Here is a 19044-nt window from a genome sequence, read left to right on the forward strand (position 1 = left end):
TCTTTTGTGTTTCATTGTTTTCTAACACAATCGTTTACTCACTTTGATTTTTTATATTTTCCCAGACAGAAGGTAATAAAATATACCAATGACTTATACTTTCTGGTTCCTGTCTTAGCTATGTAAATCTCACCCACCCCAAGACTGAATTTATAATTTAGACTTATTTCAAAGTTTTATTTTTAATTTTAACATTTAAGACTTTGTTACATCAGGACTCTATGATTATACATGCTAAGTGATAGGGCCCTGGCTTTTTCTTTCACACAGGTAGCCAGTTGTCCAGCAACATTCATTATATCCACTATCCTCAATACTGATTGGAAATAATTTCTATATGTGATGTTCTTACATCTATTTCTGGATTTTCTATTCTTGATTACACTGATCTTTTGGTTAATTTCTATGCCAGTACCATATTGACTTAATCATAGTGAATTTTAATATTTGCAATGCCTAGCATAAGAAACTCCCCTTTTTAAAATTATTTTCTTGACTATTCTCAGATATTTCCTTTTTTTTTGTATATGAATAGAACTACATTCTACTCATATGTCAATTTGTAAAGGGTTTATATATTAGAAAATTATCTTCCCATCAAATACAGTACTTTCATTTCTTCAGATGATGATTTATACTCCTCAAATAAATAAATGTAATGGTTCACAAGAAATACACTTTTTTTTCTCTCTGATGACAGTTTAGAGTATATACTCCAAGTTGACAGAAGGCTTTTCATTATGTGGTCACTCAAAGACCCACAAGAGTTCAGCTCTACCATCTTTGATAGGGGGCTTTCTGCCTTGCCCTGATGGTTCCATCCCAGTTTAGAGCAGTAGGAAAAAAGCCATAAGAAATTGTATGGGAGATTCAGGTGGCAGGCAGGAAATTGACAATTGCTAGTTCTGGTCACATCTCATTGGAAGGAATCTGATCTTAGGCAACCTGTAATCAAAGGAAGGCTGGGAGATGTAATGCCACTGTGAAGATGTATATTCAGTTATTATTCCATTGCAAGAGATTTTAGGAAATCTAGTAGACCCTACCATGATATACTTGTCCTATATCTAATGACTGTACTAAAGTCTAATTAACTGCAGAAGTTTTGTTTCTTAACCAGAGACACTTGGGATTTCTGAGATACTATGTCATTAATAAAAGAGAATTGTTTTATTGCTTCTTTTTCAACATATTTTCTACCAAATACTCCATTTCCTTGTTATATTTGCTAGAAATTCTAAGACGAGTTGAACAATAATAGCAAGCACCCCAATATAAGTCCTATAATTTTTATAGTTTCTGTATTTTACCAATTAGAATTATATTTTGTATTTTTTTTAGAATATTGTCTTTATTACTATAAGGGGTATACTTGGAGCTTATGTTAGAGTAAGACTGCCAAAGTTTATCAAATATCTTTTCAGAATTTAATTGTAAAATCATAATATTTGTCTCTTTCAATGTATTCATCTAATGGACTGTGTTGACAAGTGTCCTGACTTTGTAAAACCTGAAATAAATTCTATTTTTTCTATTCTTTGGGAATTTTAGTGATACACTGCTTATGTATCAAAGATATATGCTACTATCAAATATACACTAATTTTTTTAAATATTTTCTGCATCTGTAGTTCCAAATGAGATTAGAGCACAACTTTCTTTTTCTTTTTTTTTTTTTTTTTTTACTGTTTTTTGTTGTTGATGTTGGTGGTGGTGGTGGTGGTGGGGTAGGGGGTACTATCTTAACACATTTGAGGTTTTATTTATGTCATGTTTATAACATGGATTAGGGAAATTTATGTTTCTATGATGATAATAGTATAAATTATATTGGAATTATGTGTTCTTTAAAGTAAACTATAGCTCAGTTGTAAAGTCAGCATGTCCTTATCCATTTTAGGAGCATATAGACTTTTATTTACGTTTTGAATATTTTCTTAACTATCTTATCATGTTTTTTCTCTTTTTCTTGAACAAATTCTGGTTTTACTGGAATATAATTTATTTCCTCTACATTTTTATGTTTGTTCCAATAATGTTACATGTAGTACTCTTTTTATAGAGTTTTTTGGGGGGCTATGATTATTTATCATTTCTTATGTCATATTTTTTTGTTCTCTCTTTCCCTCAATATGTCTTATAGGAAGTTCATCTATTTTGCAATGATTTTTAAAGACTTTCTTTAAGAAAATCTTATCCTTTCTCTAACTTAAGTCAATTTAATTAGTTTTAGCTTTAATTTCTTTGATTATTCTTCTCATATTCTTTAATAATGAAACCATTTACAGTTATAAACTTTTATCTGGATACAGCTTTTTGCTATATTCTATAGGCTTTAATATGATATATTCTACAGTTTCTAACTATATTTTAGAATTTTCATTCCTTTAGACCAAGTATTATATAAAAGTATCTTAATTTTCGGGTAATTAAGACTTACGAGTCATGTTTTAAAACTGGATTTCTAATCGTATTGGTTCAATATTGAAAAATAAAAGACCCTATAAAATCTCTACTTAGAAATATTTAAGGTATTAATAAAATAATTTTTAAATATTTTATGGACATTAAATGTTTATCACTTAATGGGCATGAGTTTTTTTATATATGTCTTATCAAATTTTATTACAGTGTTCAATTTCGCTATATACTTGCTTATTTTTTATTTACAACTGACATTGTTTAAGGCTTTTCTTCTATTCCAAGCTATAATTACCCTAGTAAAAATTGCTCTACTGTCTACTTAAAATTTTTCAGATGACCATCCAAATTACCTTATTTTTTCCTTTAAAATACTTTTTTTTTTTTTTTTTTTTGAGACGGAGTTTCGCTCTTGTTACCCAGGCTGGAGTGCAATGGCGCGATCTCGGCTCACCGCAACCTCCCCTCCTGGGTTCAGGCAATTCTCCTGCGTCAGCCTCCTGAGTAGCTGGGATTCCAGGCACGTGCCACCATGCCCAGCTAATTTTTGTATTTTTAGTAGAGACGGGGTTTCACCATGTTGACCAGGATGGTCTCGATCTCTTGACCTCGTGATCCACCCGCCTCAGCCTCCCAAAGTGCTGGGATTACAGGCGTGAGCCACCGCGCCCGGCCCTAAAATACTTTTAAAGGATTTTTCTCCTTTAAAATACTTTTGAAGGATTTTTAACCTGAAAAAGGTGGTAAATAAAACTACAGAATAATATCATATTAGTGGTCTTTGTAAGAATGTCTTAGACTGGTTTCTTCCTGCAGGAATATTTAGGGTTTTTTTCAGGTTACATTAAAGAAAAAAAAAAAAAAAAAAAAAAAAAAAAACACTTTTTTAAGCTTTATTATGTCCCTCAGCCAATGACATAGTACACAAAAAATTTATATGTAGATTCATACCTGTCCAGTCATGGTACATATTCTTTAGGACAGACCACTTTGTTTTAAAGGGACTGTGTCACTTTCCTTAGTGTATAACATTAAAAATACATTAAAACAAAACTTGGTAATAATTGCCTCATTTGGTAATCATTTTTCCTCGCTAGTAAAAAGAATCCAATCATGTTTAGTAAGATTGACTTTGAAAAATAATAATAATCCCAAAACTAAACTATCGATATCAGACACCTTTATAGCCAACCAAAAATTAGAAACTTCTTGAAAATACTAAAATAGACTTACAAAACTGGAAGTCTCTCTCTCTGTCCGCATACTGTAGATGACTTGCTAAAATCCAACATTACTGCTTAATGATCCCATACATTCCTTGCAGGCTTGTTAGGAACTCTTGTTGCTCCCAACTTTTATTGACTTACAAGGCCACTATAATTTGGGTGCCAGTAAGTTATGTTAGATTCTGAGACAGCTTATGTTTAATCTAAGGTAAAGTAGTTTAACTGACTGTAATGAGGTATGACAACCATATTGACTACTCTGCAAAGAAGGTATGTCATTGCAATAGTAATGGGACAAGCCACCCAATTAGCAAATTGGACAGATTGCTTTGGAAGTTTTCCAAGAGAGAAAGTGCTTCAGGTGCTTTGCTTCAAAAGCAAGACAAATCAGCTTTCTTAATCCCCCTGGACAGAAATGATTTCATTTTTAATTTTTAAATTGTATGTGTATATTTAATTTTTTTTTCTTTTTTAGCGTAAGCGAGGACAATTTCCTGCTTTTAATATTTTAGATTTGACAAACGTTTCCACATATAGTTAGAGAGGCTTATAGAATAATTTCAAATATCAAATAGAGAAGCTGTTAATTCGTGGACTTTATGACTTCAGTTAATTCTTCAAATGTTTAGACTTCAGAGCTGCTAATGACACTAAACTCAATACCATGTTTGGTGAGTCTGTCAATCAACTTTGTTTTGGAGAAAGCTGCTCCAGGGGTGAAGACCCTGCCCGCCTTACAATTTAAATCAAAGGTAGAATTGCAAGATATAGGAACTAAGATGTTTATGTAAAAAAAAAAGTATAGTGACCTAATGATCATCATTATTTTTAAAGAAAGCTATTTCAGTGTTTCTTATACCTGTGGATTATAATGGAAATATCATAACTTCACAGTTTATAAAATGTTTTCATCTATAACTCATTTGATCCTTACACAGATTTCCAAGATATTATCTTTACCCATTTTACAATGAGGAAATTGAAGTCCTGGAATGTCAAACAGTGTACTCCTCACCAGAGCTCTCATCGCAAGGCAGTCTCTCACTTTCCATCACTGCCAGCACAGCATAGTGTACACCACACTGCTCCCACATGTTAGCTTTTCTGATGCACCTTCCTTTTCCATGTACTGGTATAGAAACAATAGAGAACTTAGCCATGGCAAAAATGTTAACCTTTGCCTAAGTTTGTTTATTTCAATGCATGACCTTCTAATTCGAGAAAATAAAGCCAATCCATTTCAAGTTAAAAGATCCTTTGAAGTACTAAATAATCAAGCAGATGCTTTTCCCCCATTCAATTGGTGGGTGCTGGTAGAGAATGTGAAAATGATATTCTTGTTATAACTCTATGGTAAACTCACACAATTGTAAAGTGAGTCTGGCCTTTCTTGTTTTATCTCAAAACACCACGAAGTCCCATATAGTTTGAAAAATTAAATAATCCTATGCAAAATTAAATTTCTTATTTTGCTTGATTCCTGTGGCAGCACCTTTCAATTCTAGTTCTTAATCACGTTCTCAAATATCATGTAAATATAGAAAACATTTAAAAAAAATAACCACTGCTACCAGTCTCTCCCAAAGCCTATTATATTATGTGACTCTGTCCTACACAATAATGTGTCAAAATCCTAAATTTCACTGAGAAGGAAAGATGGATTGATTTTGTTTTATAGTCTCTAGAAGAGGAGTTGGGATGTCAGTAGAAAAGTGCCTCTCTCCATCACCAGTGGAGCTAATCAGGAAAAAATGTCTGCGGTAGCATACACGTTAATCTCCAGCTGGAGCATGGGGCTGTTATGAGGTGTAACTAACCATATCGTTGTGACTCATCTCGGTCTGTAATAACATGCTCCGCAGTGACATCAGTGGTTGTATGAGATGGATGTTGCATGTAAAGAAAAAAGTATTGTTCAGCTGGAATATTTGTAAGCCTGCGCATGACACAGTGACAGTTTGCAGTGAATGCAGCCACTGTTTTTCTGCAATAACACATCTGCCATATCCTGTTATCACTGTGTTTCTAAATCTGTCTCAAGTAGTCATCGTGGGGCAATTTCAGCCCCACGGGTTGTTATAACAACGTAGTTCTCAAAAATGACCTCTGTCAAAATGCATTGCAGTTGCCTACTCGGGCCCACTATGGGGCTGAGTCCAGAAGTTCAAAAAAAAAAAAAAAAAAATCTTACACAGGTAAATTATTTCAATGGCAATGTCATTTCAGATCCTTTATAAAGTTTTAGTATTCAGAATTGATTCTTCCAGCAACATTTTCTCTACAGAAGGAGAGGTGTAAATTTATCTTTGATCTCTTTCTACATGTAAAATGCATAACGCTTATAAACTGATTTTTCCAGTTGATTACCCACCGGCACATAATTGGCAGAGTATAAAAGCAGCTGTATAATTTTCAGGAACACAATGTCTCTGGGCTTTAAACGAGAGGGCTCAACTACTTAAGGTTTATTTCTACTTTAAAATTGTCTGACCCTTTAAAAAACATTTATTCAAAAGCTTCTTTCATGTCTCTTTTCCACTAAATAAAAAATTCTTTAAGAGGAAAGAACTGAGGATATAAATATTTACAAAATTTTTAAGTTTTAATTTAAAAATATATAATCAGAAGCATCTTAACTTTTAAAAAGCAAATGTTTTAATTTTGAAGTATGTAAAAATAACAAAAATAATAAATAAAATGCATTTTAGAAGAATACAAAGTAGATGTAGATACCACATACCCAGCACAGGATATTTAATGATACTGAAAACCAGAATTTATTCAGAATTTCCTAGTTGCAAGGGTAAAAGGGGAAGTAGTAGATTACACTTTTGCTGTCTAATTTTAGTTTCAAAGAATTTCATAATTTTTTCTAGAGAAATAATTATTTCCTGGGAACAAATACCACTTCTAACCTGATTAATAGTCAGACGTTAATTGAAGCATTTTTTAAAGCACACTAATTGGTATCAGATAAATATAATTTCATAAAAGAAAAACATTCTGTATAAGCAATCAGTATGTCTATTAGTCAAAACAATACGGAAAGCGTTCACAACTTTCCCTGTGCTGTGGTTTTTCTCCTCCGTGGTACAGTATGGTGAAAGTGCCATACCTACTTTTAATCAACCTTTCTAATTTTATTTTTTCAGAATGAAAAATCCCCAGGGCGATCTGCAAGTCGATCAAGTAACATTTCAAAAGTAGGTGAAATGTACTCATTTTCTTGTTTGTTTAATTCTATGCTTCATTAGTTCACATAAATGTTTATAACGCTTAACCTATAATTGTTATCTGCGAGGAGAACACAAATGTGACTTGTTCATGGTTTTAACTACTTTAAGATTTTACCATAATAAAAAGACATGATTTTACACAAGAAATAAGTTAGGCTATTTTTTTTCTTTTTCCATGTTGTGTGTAAGAGGTAATTTGCTACTTTCTTTTTTTTTTTTTTTTTTTTTTTTTTTTGAGACGGAGTCTCACTCTGTTGCCCAGGCTGGAGTGCAATGGTGAGATCTTGGCTCACTGCAACCTCCACCTCTCAGGTTCAAGCAACTCTTCTGCCTCAGCCACCTGAATAGCTGGGATTACAGTTGCCCACAACCACACCGTTAATTTTTGCATTTTTAGTAGAGATGATGTTTCACCATGTTAGCCACGGTGGTCTTAAACTCCTGAGCTCAAGTGATCTGCCCACCTCGGCCTCCCAAAGTACTGGGATTACAGGTGTGAGCCACCATGACTGGGCAATTTGCTACTCAAATAGTATCATGTAAAGTATGTTCTTTCTCTCGTTTCAAACACCATAAATCTGCAATATATCCAAGTTGAAACTATATCAACATTGATGGTATAATTCTCGCGAATTTAATTTTTCTGGCGTTTGAGCTGAACTCTGTTGGGATTTACCTATCTTGGTCACCAAGGCAAGTTTTAGAAATCAATTTAATAAAAACATCAGTTTGGTCATGTTTAGTTTGTAGAGTTGGTGGACGATAAAACAAAATATTCCCTAGATCGTATATAAATCTAAATAGCACACCAGAGTGTTGAAAAGATTATCGTTTGAGAGACATACTCTAGATTTTATGTTGCCTAAAAGACAAAATGTAAGGAGTATTCTTTAAAATGAGTCACCATGTGATATATACACCTGGTGCTTGGGAAGTGAAAAGTAATTTAGAGTCATTTGTCAAAATGGAAAAAAATGACTTTCAAAAATATAATTAGAAGCAAGATGGATTTGTCATGGTTAGAGCTTCAATTTCAGGGCTTCCCACTTGCCGGGACCTTTCCACATTCCTGAAATTAACTTCGTATTTGTAATTTTATATATTACTTTCTTTCAAGAGGATCCCCAAAATAGTAATAATCTTCAGGCATTACAGAAAGTAGGTCAACTTCCAATTTAGAGAAGTTGTTTTCTTCTCTTCTGTTTTCAGAAACAAAAGGTTTTACAACTCATTAAGAAAAAAGTTGTGACCACAGTACCAACATTATCTCATGCTTGTTTCCAAAGCCCAGTTTTTTCAGGAAATGCCAATGGCCAGATGACATCTGCACACACACTGGGATGTTTATAGGAGCAGACTCTAGTATTTTTATAAGAATAAACATTCCTGCCCATTCCTCCATGGGAAAACTATATCTCTGTCTTGCAACACATCCGCTATACTAACACTCTTTAGGATAGTCTAATATCAGTCAATGTGTTTGCTTGCAAGTCATGCAGAGATGTGAGGGACACATAGAGAATTGTACCTCAGTGCTTGGTACTGAACATTTCTAATTGTATTCAAATCTATGTCCCTTCAGAGATATTTGAGAGGCAACGAGGCCTACTGGTTAAGAGCACTAACTCTGAAGAGTAAGGATCTGAGTGTAAGTCACCACTCTGTCACTTCCTACTCTCATGATCCTAAGATGTTCACTTTACCTTCCTGAGACACAGTTGCCTCCTTTATGACATAGGGATGACGATAATATCAGTCACCTGAAGGAGGTTTCCTTAAGTGGTTATAAATAAAATAATGCCTTTCAAATGTCTATCACCCTAGTTTCACAATGAAAAGCCTTGCCCACAACCACAGAACTCTGTCATCTTCCTCAACTTGAATACTAATGTTGAATCCGTAAAGACCTAAAAACTTGTAAACAGTACTGACAACGCCTTTGTTAGACCAAATACTGTTTCATGATCCAGGGGTGAAATTATATCTGCACTTCTAAACTACTCTTTGACTTTTACTTAATGCAGCTTGTTTATAATGTTTTAGTCTTTTATGTTTTAAGAAATAGAAAAATCAAGAGTATAGTTTCCCTTCTATGAGTTCTTCTTCAGGGTCTGTTATGTATCAATTGTACTTCTGTGTGGGAGACAATTAATTACAAAAATGTATCCTATTCAGAAAGAAATGAAAAACTCTATTCTTAAACATCACTTCAACTGTACCACAAAAACGCCACCATCAGACAGTGGTAGGAATAAACAGATTTCAGTGCACATGAATTTACCTATTTAAACCAATTTAACTTTCCCATTATGTTCAGAATGAGTCACAATGTTAATATGTTGTTGAGTCCTCACTACTTTTTCATAAATTGGTAAGTGAAAAATTATTTATTGACTACATAATCTATCAGTCATGAAATGGCCAAATCTAGAAATACTTAGGTTCTTTAATTTGGAAAGTATTGGAGAAGAAAACTTTAACAATGGAGCAAAGATTTTTTTTCCTTAATTTTGTCAAAATAATTTTTTATGTTGAAGACTGAGCATTTCTAGGGTATGAGAATCAGTACAATGGAGTGATTGGATGGATAGCGGAGTAACTCTTAGGAATCTTAGGAAGGTTATTTAACATCCCTAATAACTTTTTCTGTAAAAGGAGCATATATATATTAGGATCTACCTCTTACAGTAGTGCTTAGAACAGTGTTTGGCCTGTGTATTACCTATTTTTATTATGGGGTTCTTAATATTTCTATATCAGTGACAGCTTCAAACAAGTGCTCAGTAAATATCTTTTGAAGTAAGTAAATTGGAGACGTGGTCTATAATATATGCAATGTTTTATAGGTATAATAATAAAATGCAGAGTAGGCAGGCTTAAGGAAGATGTTAGTGATCTGAGGTTATTTTTCTGAAAAAAAATGCATATTTCTTTTTCCAAAAAAAATGTACATATATTTGATGATAATAAATTGTCTTATGTCAGTAATAGTATTATTCACAATGGGTGTTTTACTTTTTATCTGCTTATGCTATCTTCTGTCCTTAGACACAGGAAAATCACAGACAGTACAGAGGACTCCATCCATAATGGAATGGAAAAACTGTCCTTTGTATTTCTAAGTCTGCTTTTCTGCCTATTTCTTGCAGTTATTTAATGAATCAAACTTTCTCATCGGCAATATTTGTTGAGTGTCACATATCAAAATTCTTGCTCTATACTGGGAATTATGGAGTAAAAATACAAAAAATTCCTTCCCCAGTTCTCAGTGAGCTTACAATGAAATTGTATAGCTAACAGTGCATAGAATTGTTAACATAACAGACCTAAGACTCCTATTCTGAGAAAAGCCTGAGGCACAATTACCCTTGGCTGACATCTGGAAACAGATTCCGTAGGTAGTGCTTCACCCTACCTGTTAAGAATGATTCGCTGTGCCTGAACTGCAAACAACATAGCTATCCTAAGCACATGCCTTCCTTCTGGGAGTCTGGAGTCTTGGCACATGTGGTTGCCTACACACTCAGCCCCCAGTAATAACTTTGAGTACTGAGTCTCTTATGAGCCGCCCTGGTGGCAACATTCTTCACATGTGTCATCAAAGTCATTGAGCACATTCCAGCACACCCACTGGGATGAATTTTTGGAAGCTTGCTGCTAGTTTTCTCTGGACTTCACTCCATCACTCGCTGTGCCTTTTCCCTTTGCTGATTTTGCCTTGTATCCTTTCTTAGTAATAAATCATAGCCATAAGTATGGATAGATGCTGTCATGAGTTCTCCCAGAAAGTCTGAACCTGGGCGTGGTGAGTGGAACCCCTGATATGCTACCTAAATAAGAAGTATAGACGCAGCCTATGGGAATTCGGAGAGCCATCACTTCCATCTAATTGGGACAGGGTAGCAGCAGAGAAGGTTTCTTAGGAGAATGGTATGTAAATAGACACTTGAAGAATGGGTGTTAATTGATCAGCTGTCGGGGAAGGCTGTTAAAGGGTTATAAGTCCAAAGCATGGAAGCTAGAAAACATAGATTATAAGGAAGAAGTTACATAAAATACTTTGTAAGCGTTTTTGAGATGAAACTTTAAATAATAGAATGAATTATCTTTAGTCATTCAAGTCAACAGCCTCAATCTATGTGACATTGTCAAGCTCAGTAAGCTTGACAACACATGTGAAGAAATGTCACCTCCCGGGGGAGCTCATAAGACAGAGCTCAACAATAGTCATTCAAGTGTGATCTGGCTTAGAAACAGAGATATCGATCTAGAACCCATCAACGTCCTTCAGACTTTTCTTAGCGAGTATGTATAAAATGGAACATTATTATTTTTGCCATTCAGGATTGTTCCTTATAAACATGGTCTTGCCACTGTGAAAGTAAAAAATTTCCAAACATGGGATAAATAATAAATGTGCAATTTTTAGTGAACATTAAAAATGATATCTCCTAAGTTTTTACCTCTGGATCTTTGTACACTATATTATTCAACAGCAATTATACTTTGAGTTTTCTGGTCCTTGCAACATTTACTTTCTTAGTATTTCATATTTCTAGTTTGTCTTAGTAAATACAAGACAGTTACACCTATGATTCTTTCTTTCTCTTTTATTTTTAATTCAAGTAAGTCTGGTATGCCTTGGATATATTAAAGTTGAAAGTTGATCCAAAAGCTACAGAGAAGCTATATAGGTTTAATACAGTATATGTGAAATTATTAAAATATCTTGGGTGTGAAAAAAGTGGCATTCATTTATCCATCACTTAATTTTTAATATTTTTTATATTAGTGCTTGTTACTGCTTTTGAACACACATATTACTCAAAAATAGATTCCTCAAGAAGAAAAGTCAGCCAAATCTGGCCTTTTATTTCTTCAAGGGTGAAGCATCATTACATTTAACTAGCAACAGCATAAAATGTTTCTCACAAGAAAACTTTTCAAAAGCAAACCGTCAAAAGGAGAGAACAACTTGTACTTTCAATTCAAGTCAACAGAATTTTCTTTTAAAAAAAATCCTGTGCTTTTTGGTGTGTGTAGGAAGCAGCTCACAAAATCTAATCTGTTTATGAGAAGAAATTCAAAAGCCACTAGCTTGACAAAACGATATTTCAGTTAGTTTCCTTCATTTCCTATTACATTCCCCAGATTTCATTTAAGTGACAGCGATTCATTTCAATTCTTCAGTTAGTCTCTACCTTAAAATATCTTATAAAATGTTAAGGTAAAGTTTATAAAATGTGCACACCAGTTAATTCTGAAATAAATAAAGATGCCTGGGATAGTCAGTACCATTTACTCAACAAATATTTTTTGATGGTGTACTGTGTGCAATGTGTTATACGGATCACAGCATTTTAACTAGGTGTTTTCTTCTGATCAAATATATACTTTAATTTTGCTTCTGTAAATTTTCATCTCTCCATATTTTTCCAGATTTGCCTTTAAGATTCCAAAGTATTTTCCAGCAAGGTCAAGGTGAAAGTGTTTCTTATATGTAAAACATACTGAGAATTCTTTTCAACTGAAAGCCTGAGCCAAGTGTTACACCTCTAAACAGGTGTTTAATGTTCTGATTTATTGAGAGCTCCATTTTGGTTTGCCTACACAATGGACCTATAAATCATCTATCCCTTCAGACTACGTACATTTAGAGGGTAATTTGATAGGTTGATGAAGTACAGTAGGCTATATAATTCAGAAATAACCATGGGTTATTTCTGGGGTGGACTAATTAGAGAACTTTCAGAGAGCCTGAGTTGAGGTCTGTCTGAGACCAAAGTTGAGGAAATGGATATAATGTTATTTCAATTATTAAAGGCTGGGTGGGAGAAGATAAGAAATTCTGAGACCTTCTTATGTCCTGAGGCATATTCTTTGTATACACTCACTCCTTGGGCGATCTCATTTAGCCTCATAACTTTATATATAATCCATAGGCCAACAACTAGCAAGCAGATATTTTTAGCTCAAATCTCTGCCATGAATTCCAGACTCAAAATGCTGATCAAATTTCCCACATAAATGTGTAACAGGAATCTGTCTTAGGTCAGGTTTCTCACAGCAGATCCTGAGATGAGAATTTTTTTCAATGATTCACTATGACAATATTCCTAGAAGACATCCAAGGAGTAAGAAAGGCAATACAGAGAAGAGAAAGAAATCAGAAGTTCCCTGCTCCTGCGTGGGGATGCTGGAATATAAAATGCACTTCACTTTGTCCCCTCTTGAGGAAGGGAGCAAGGCTTTCATCCTCTTGTATTTGCCATTCATTGGCTCAGAGTCATTCAGGGAGATAAAAACTCCTAACCACTTTGATTCTCTTTTCATGTGGGTAAACTGTCCAAGAAGCCAAAGGGCAGATTTCCAAAAAGAACTACAGTAATAGGACTTTAGAAACAAAAGCACCCAGAAGCCAAAGGAGATGTGTACTTGAACCGGTGAGAGGGACCCAAAGGGATTTAGGTGGAATACCCACAGCACCTGCTATCATCCATCCTTTGAGCCGCCCAGATCCGTATGAACTCATTCCATCCTGTCATGGATTTGTATTGATGATGATTGGCCACCATTTCTGAGGAGAAACTTAAAAGACATGGATTAGCAGAATGAGCTCTCATGGCTACAGCTGCCAGGTTATAACAGATTCATCATATCCTTCTTCTGACTCATTCCAAATATCCCTCGTTCTTGATGATCACTTCTGTTAGTCTAAGTGGCTTGCTGGTGACGTGTCTCTGACCTTTGAGCCTTATCGTGCTGTAGTGGCTGTAATCACTTATTTAAAATTAAACCTGGGTGTGGGTTAATGAAAATATGCAACTGTGGAAAATTTCAAAATATGTCTTGCTTACTCAAGTCGCAGCAACCCTACTTTCTTAAAATGAGTAAATTCCATTATTCAATAAATTGCTGCTCTGCCTTCTGGATAATGTAACATGTGTTATTAAGCACATGAGGGATAGTTCCAGTCACATGGTCAGCTGATGTCCATAGTAAGGCCTTCAGTCTTTCTACGGCCAGGCAGCTTGTCAAGAGCTGCTTCCTGAGTGGTAAAAGAACTCTGCTGCAATAGTATGGCCTTGATCCAGAACACCAGGGTTTTCACTGCAGTTCTCCATTTGAAGCTTGACAGAGAGCCCGCATTACATTTTTATTTATCATGGTACCTCTAGTAGTATTGCCACTTATTATTGCTCTCTCAACATCATGGTTGCTTGTATTGCAGCTGAAATTGCTGCAGAACCTTCTATCATTCAAGGCCCCACTCAAAACTGCAGCTTTCTGAGTAATCTGATAATGGGGTATCATTCCAAAATGTGGTTTATGCTGTGTTTAAAATTCAAAGATTTCTATCAAACACTCTGGGTCTTTCTTGATAGTAAGTGAAATGCAAAATTTGGTCTTAACTCCAGAAGGAATGCACTAGCATGCATTAGCCAATGGAATTTCTAAAAATTTCACTGAGCTGTCCAGCTCCTGAAGATATGTACATTTTTTCCCTATTCTCTGGGACACAGGTATCCTAACAAAGCATTCAGAATATTGGCGCTTCCTGCTTATTAGACCTTATTGTACTTGATGATATCATCAATACAAGGGGCTCTTCTAATAATTGACAGCTGCTAGACATTTGAGTTTACCTCCAGTTTATTTTGTAAAATATCCCTGGAGCAGGATCATGGTCGTATATTAATGTCCATGCCAGATGAATACAAACTGCTTTTGGTCCACATTTATGACACGTATTCTAAAGAACACATTACTAGATTAACAGCCTCATACCACAAGCCAGATAGTGTGTTGTTCTTCTCGAGTAAAGACATTACATGCAGCACACAACAGCTTCAGTTAGTGCTTCCACTTGGTTCCATTTGCCATGGTCCATTGTCATTTGCCTGACCTGCAAGGTTTCTGCAGGGAATAGACTGAGAAGCTGAATGGTGACATGGTAGAAACAATCATCCTTATATTTATTTCTAAGCCTGTTTTTCATACAACAGCCAAAATGATTCTTTCCAAATATCATGTAATGTCTTGCTGCTGTTCAAAACCTCTAACGGTTTTCTATATTACTCAAAATAAAACCTAAATTCCTTCATGGGCCAAGGAGCCATAATCCAGCCCTGCAGCATCTCTCTAATTTTATTTCTTCTCATTCTTCCTCTCAGTCACTGGGCTCCAGACACACGGACTTCCTGTCGTTCCTCAAGGCTAGGTTTTGTTTTCACGGCATTTGCCCTGCCTGCTCCTGCTACCCAGAATGCTCATTCCCCACACAGCACCATGATTGGCCTCCTTGTTGTTGTTATGTTTCTATTCAAATATCACTTTATCAGTGAGGACCTATCTCCTTTCCTACTTATTTTTCTTTAAGAATTTTATCATAATCTGCAATATTATATATATTTTAATTGGTTTAACCTCTAGGAGGGTGATAACTATTTCTTCATTCAATGCTCCTTCCTCAACCCCAGAAAAGTGACTGAGAAGTAGGACACACTCAACAAATACACATCGAATGAATGAATGGAGCCTGCTTTGTTTTGTTAACTTACAATACATAAGTTCTTAACAAGGGATCTGCGGACTTATAAGCAGTGATCCTTGGGCCATGCCAGTCCATGAACATGTTACCAATACACACAAGCTTCAGCTGATCCCGTAGAGAACCTCTGCCAGACTGATTGCACCGCATGTTAATCCTATTTTGAGGAAAAGGGGTCAGTCTTCCCATGTCTGTCAAACAACTATTGGCCTATAGAGGTAGAAGAGTCTATAGATTTTGGCTGACAAAGTTCCTGTTTGGCCAAAGGTGATTCTCCAGAGAAGGGAGTAGCTATGATCATCAGCCACACAGCAGCTGGGTAATGGGGGACACTGGTCTGTAGCAAAGATCTGTGTGGGGGAAAAGCCTCCACTGTTGATGACTGCTTGGACCACTGAGATCCACTTAAGTATCACATTAAGTTTGTTTCACCTCAACATAGCTTCTCCAGAATTCTGGCTGGTTACACTTTGTAGGAAACTTTTAAGAGGTTAAGTGGAAGGAAACATAGCCCTCATTGATGCATTTGGTTCACAGGTCATAACTGATACTCACCATGTCTTCACCCTCATTCATTTTAGATTCCTTTCACCTTTTTTCAGCACTTATGCTGTTCTGGATAGCTTTCCTGAGAAATCTGAGTCCCGGGCTGCCATTCCCTTATCAGGCCGTAATTGCTATATTTGTCCATTTACATCCAAACTAGTGAGAGGGAAAGAGGTGTCCTAGTATATCACTTGAGGGACCTATGTATTTCTGCTGTCACCGTTATGTAGCAGAATTTTCTCATGCTGTCATCCAGCACCAACATCTGAGGTCTCAGTATCTAATCTACTAACATGGGACAGGATTATGCCTAACATGGGACAGGATTCTGCCTAACATGGTCTCTAATTCAGGGATTCACTTTACAGCCCAAAAATGGTGAGGCAGTAAATATATGATGTATATTCACAATAAAATACATAATATTTAATGTACATTTAGTGGGATTAGTGCATACCCTACCAGCCCAATGCTGCCAGCCTGATACAGCAAGTCTACAGCCTTTTGAAGATACATGAGAGGCATCAGCTTGGAAAAGACACCCTGGGAAAACAGAACCAAATCCCACAGGATGCGGCGTATTTTTTGAATCCTGTGGGATTTAGCTCCATGGTGCTTTGCTTTATATACCTGTAATACTTGGGCCCAAGAACTAATAGGTAAAAGTTACCCTGTTTATCATCACTCCCAGTTGTCCCCTTGGGGAATTTGTGCTTCCCACAGCCAGCACTTTGGGCTCTGCAGGTTTATAACTTCTGGTTCACAGGAGATGTAACACTCCCAAATAAGAACAAAATAAGAGTCCTAGTAAACCTAAACCTTTGATTGCTGCCTAGCACTTTGAGCTTCTTGTGACTGTAGCCTAGCAAGTCAAGCAGTCTGTTCCCATTCTAGCTAGCTTTGGTTAGCCTGTTAAATTACGTCTGAGGCTTCATGTTGTATTCTGGCAGTGATAGGTACGGAAGGGTATAAAATATATTCCCTCCTTTTTTTCTTCAGTAATGTGGTCCTTAAATTCTGTAATCTTTATTTATTTGCTGGTTTCTTTCAGCATTAGTCCACATTTTGTTTCTTCAGCTTTTCAGTAACTGGAAGAATTGGAAGCACTTTTTAATGTACTTTTACGTGAACAGTGTTTGGATGGCTGGTGAGGAAGGGCCTCATCTCTCAAACAACTACATTTGACTTCATGGTTTCTAAGGACTTCTTTTAACTCCACCTTTAACTATTGTCAGTGAGCTAAACCCTGAAGAGAATGTCCATGAAGAAGCTAGGATCAATAACATTTTATCCCCTCCAGCACTGTAACAGACTAATATAGTCTCCTTTCAGTGTTTAATCAGTTTGCAGTCTATTGCCACTGTGAACAGCCCTTAAGAAGAGGAAGACTCTTTTTTTTTTTTTTTTTTTTCTTTTTAGGGAAGTACAGGGTCAAAGTAATTTTAATTGGAAATACTTTCTGTTAAGAAAGACTACATTTGTGGAGCTGAAATTCAGAAATGAGGCTGCAGATTGGCTCACAAATCAAACACAATGGAACATGGGATTTCTGTTGGCATGTAGTCTTCATGCTCTGTTTCTCCTTAGCTGAAGAACTCTGGCCTATCACCAGGAGTGTAGACAGCTCAGATCACTTGACACAATGCCAAGCCAAGTACAGGCTCCCAAAAACCTCAGAAAAGGGGTCAGGCCAACCACTTACTGGGTGAGGACAGGCAGAGCAGGAGTTTAGAGCCAAGATAGTAAGAAACACTGGCAAGGGCAATCTCAACATATAAAATGGGCCATTTTAATTTAAGTTAAACCCTTTGATAGGATACTTTAATATTTTTTGTAATTTCCTTTTTTAATATAATATAAATGAGTAGACTTATGACATGAATTTAAAATCTCAAGTCTTTTAAACATGCCAGATGATGTGAATAGTTCTTACTCATCCCAGACGTGATGGGACAAATCTTTCTCCAAGAGTCTAGTCCCCGAGGTCAAGATGATAAAGAATTTGCTTTAGGAAGTGGATGGGAAAACAATCCATGCAGGTGAATTTACAGTAACAAGTAGTTGGTTATTGACTCCAGAACTGCACTATCCAGTAGGGTAGCCATTAGTCACAGGTGGCTATTTAAATTCAAACTAGTTGTAATTATATAAAATTTAAAAATCAGTTCTTCTGTTGTGCAGTAGCTACAAGTGCTCAGTAATTTCCACACTGAATAATATCGCTCTAGAATATTTCTGTTATCACACTACTTCTCTAGAAAATATGTTAAACTTCTCTCTAGGAAAAAGTGAATGGTGCCTAAATATTTTCAGTACACCTAGAAAAAGAACCAAAATCTGGACAATATGTGACAATATTTTTGAGTTTTTACATCCTAATACTTGCCATTCAGCTTTGCTTGCATAATTTTTTTCTTAACAAGAAATAACAGGCCAGCTGCGGGGGCTCACGCCTGTAATCCCAGCACTTTGGTAGGCTGAGGCAGGTGGATCACGAGGTCAAGAGATCAAGACCATCCTGGCCAACATGGTGAAACCCCGTCTCTACTAAAAATACAAAAAAATTAGCTAGGCGTGATGGAGCGCACCTGTAGTCCCAGCTACTTGGGAGGCTGAGGCAGGAGAATTGCTTGAACCCAGGAGGTGGAGGTTGCAGTGAGATGAGATCGCGCCATTGCACTCCAGCCTGGCTCCTGGTGAGGGAGTGAGACTCTGTCTCAAAAAAAAAAAAAAAAGAAATAATGAAAATTAAAAACTATTGACTATAAATTGGCCCCCAGAGAATTAAAGAAACAACTCTAATTGTTGCGACTGTGGTATTGTGGTAATGTTGGCAGTTTTTTTTCCAGGCCAGCAATAAAGCTAATGTGGGTCAGTATTTGGTTTACATGATAACTGTGAAAGCAAATGAATAACATGGTTTTGTGGTGCTAGGGATGGAACTCATTCCTTGCCACCGGCCATCTGTAATATTATACCAAACACAGAACTACTGCAATTGCAAACACTGCAATTGCCCTTGCCAGTGTTTCTTACTATCTTGGCTCTAAACTCCTGCTCTGCC

General features: G+C 35.9%; 1 protein-coding gene across 4 annotated transcripts in view; it reads left to right on the forward strand.

The window, feature by feature from the left end:
• The window catches only part of MARCHF1 (membrane associated ring-CH-type finger 1), a 254995-nt gene that overhangs the window by 82037 nt on the left and 153914 nt on the right, over positions 1-19044 (forward strand). For all 4 annotated transcript variants that reach the window (XM_017525974.2, XM_037737581.1, XM_017525976.2 and 1 more), the window contains one exon: positions 6800-6850. In XM_017525974.2, coding sequence (XP_017381463.1) covers positions 6800-6850 — 51 coding nt within the window. The remainder of the gene's footprint in view (positions 1-6799; positions 6851-19044) is intronic.

This window comes from Cebus imitator, unplaced genomic scaffold (genome assembly GCF_001604975.1).
Source record: "Cebus imitator isolate Cc_AM_T3 unplaced genomic scaffold, Cebus_imitator-1.0 Scaffold40, whole genome shotgun sequence".
Classification (NCBI taxonomy): domain Eukaryota; kingdom Metazoa; phylum Chordata; class Mammalia; order Primates; family Cebidae; genus Cebus; species Cebus imitator.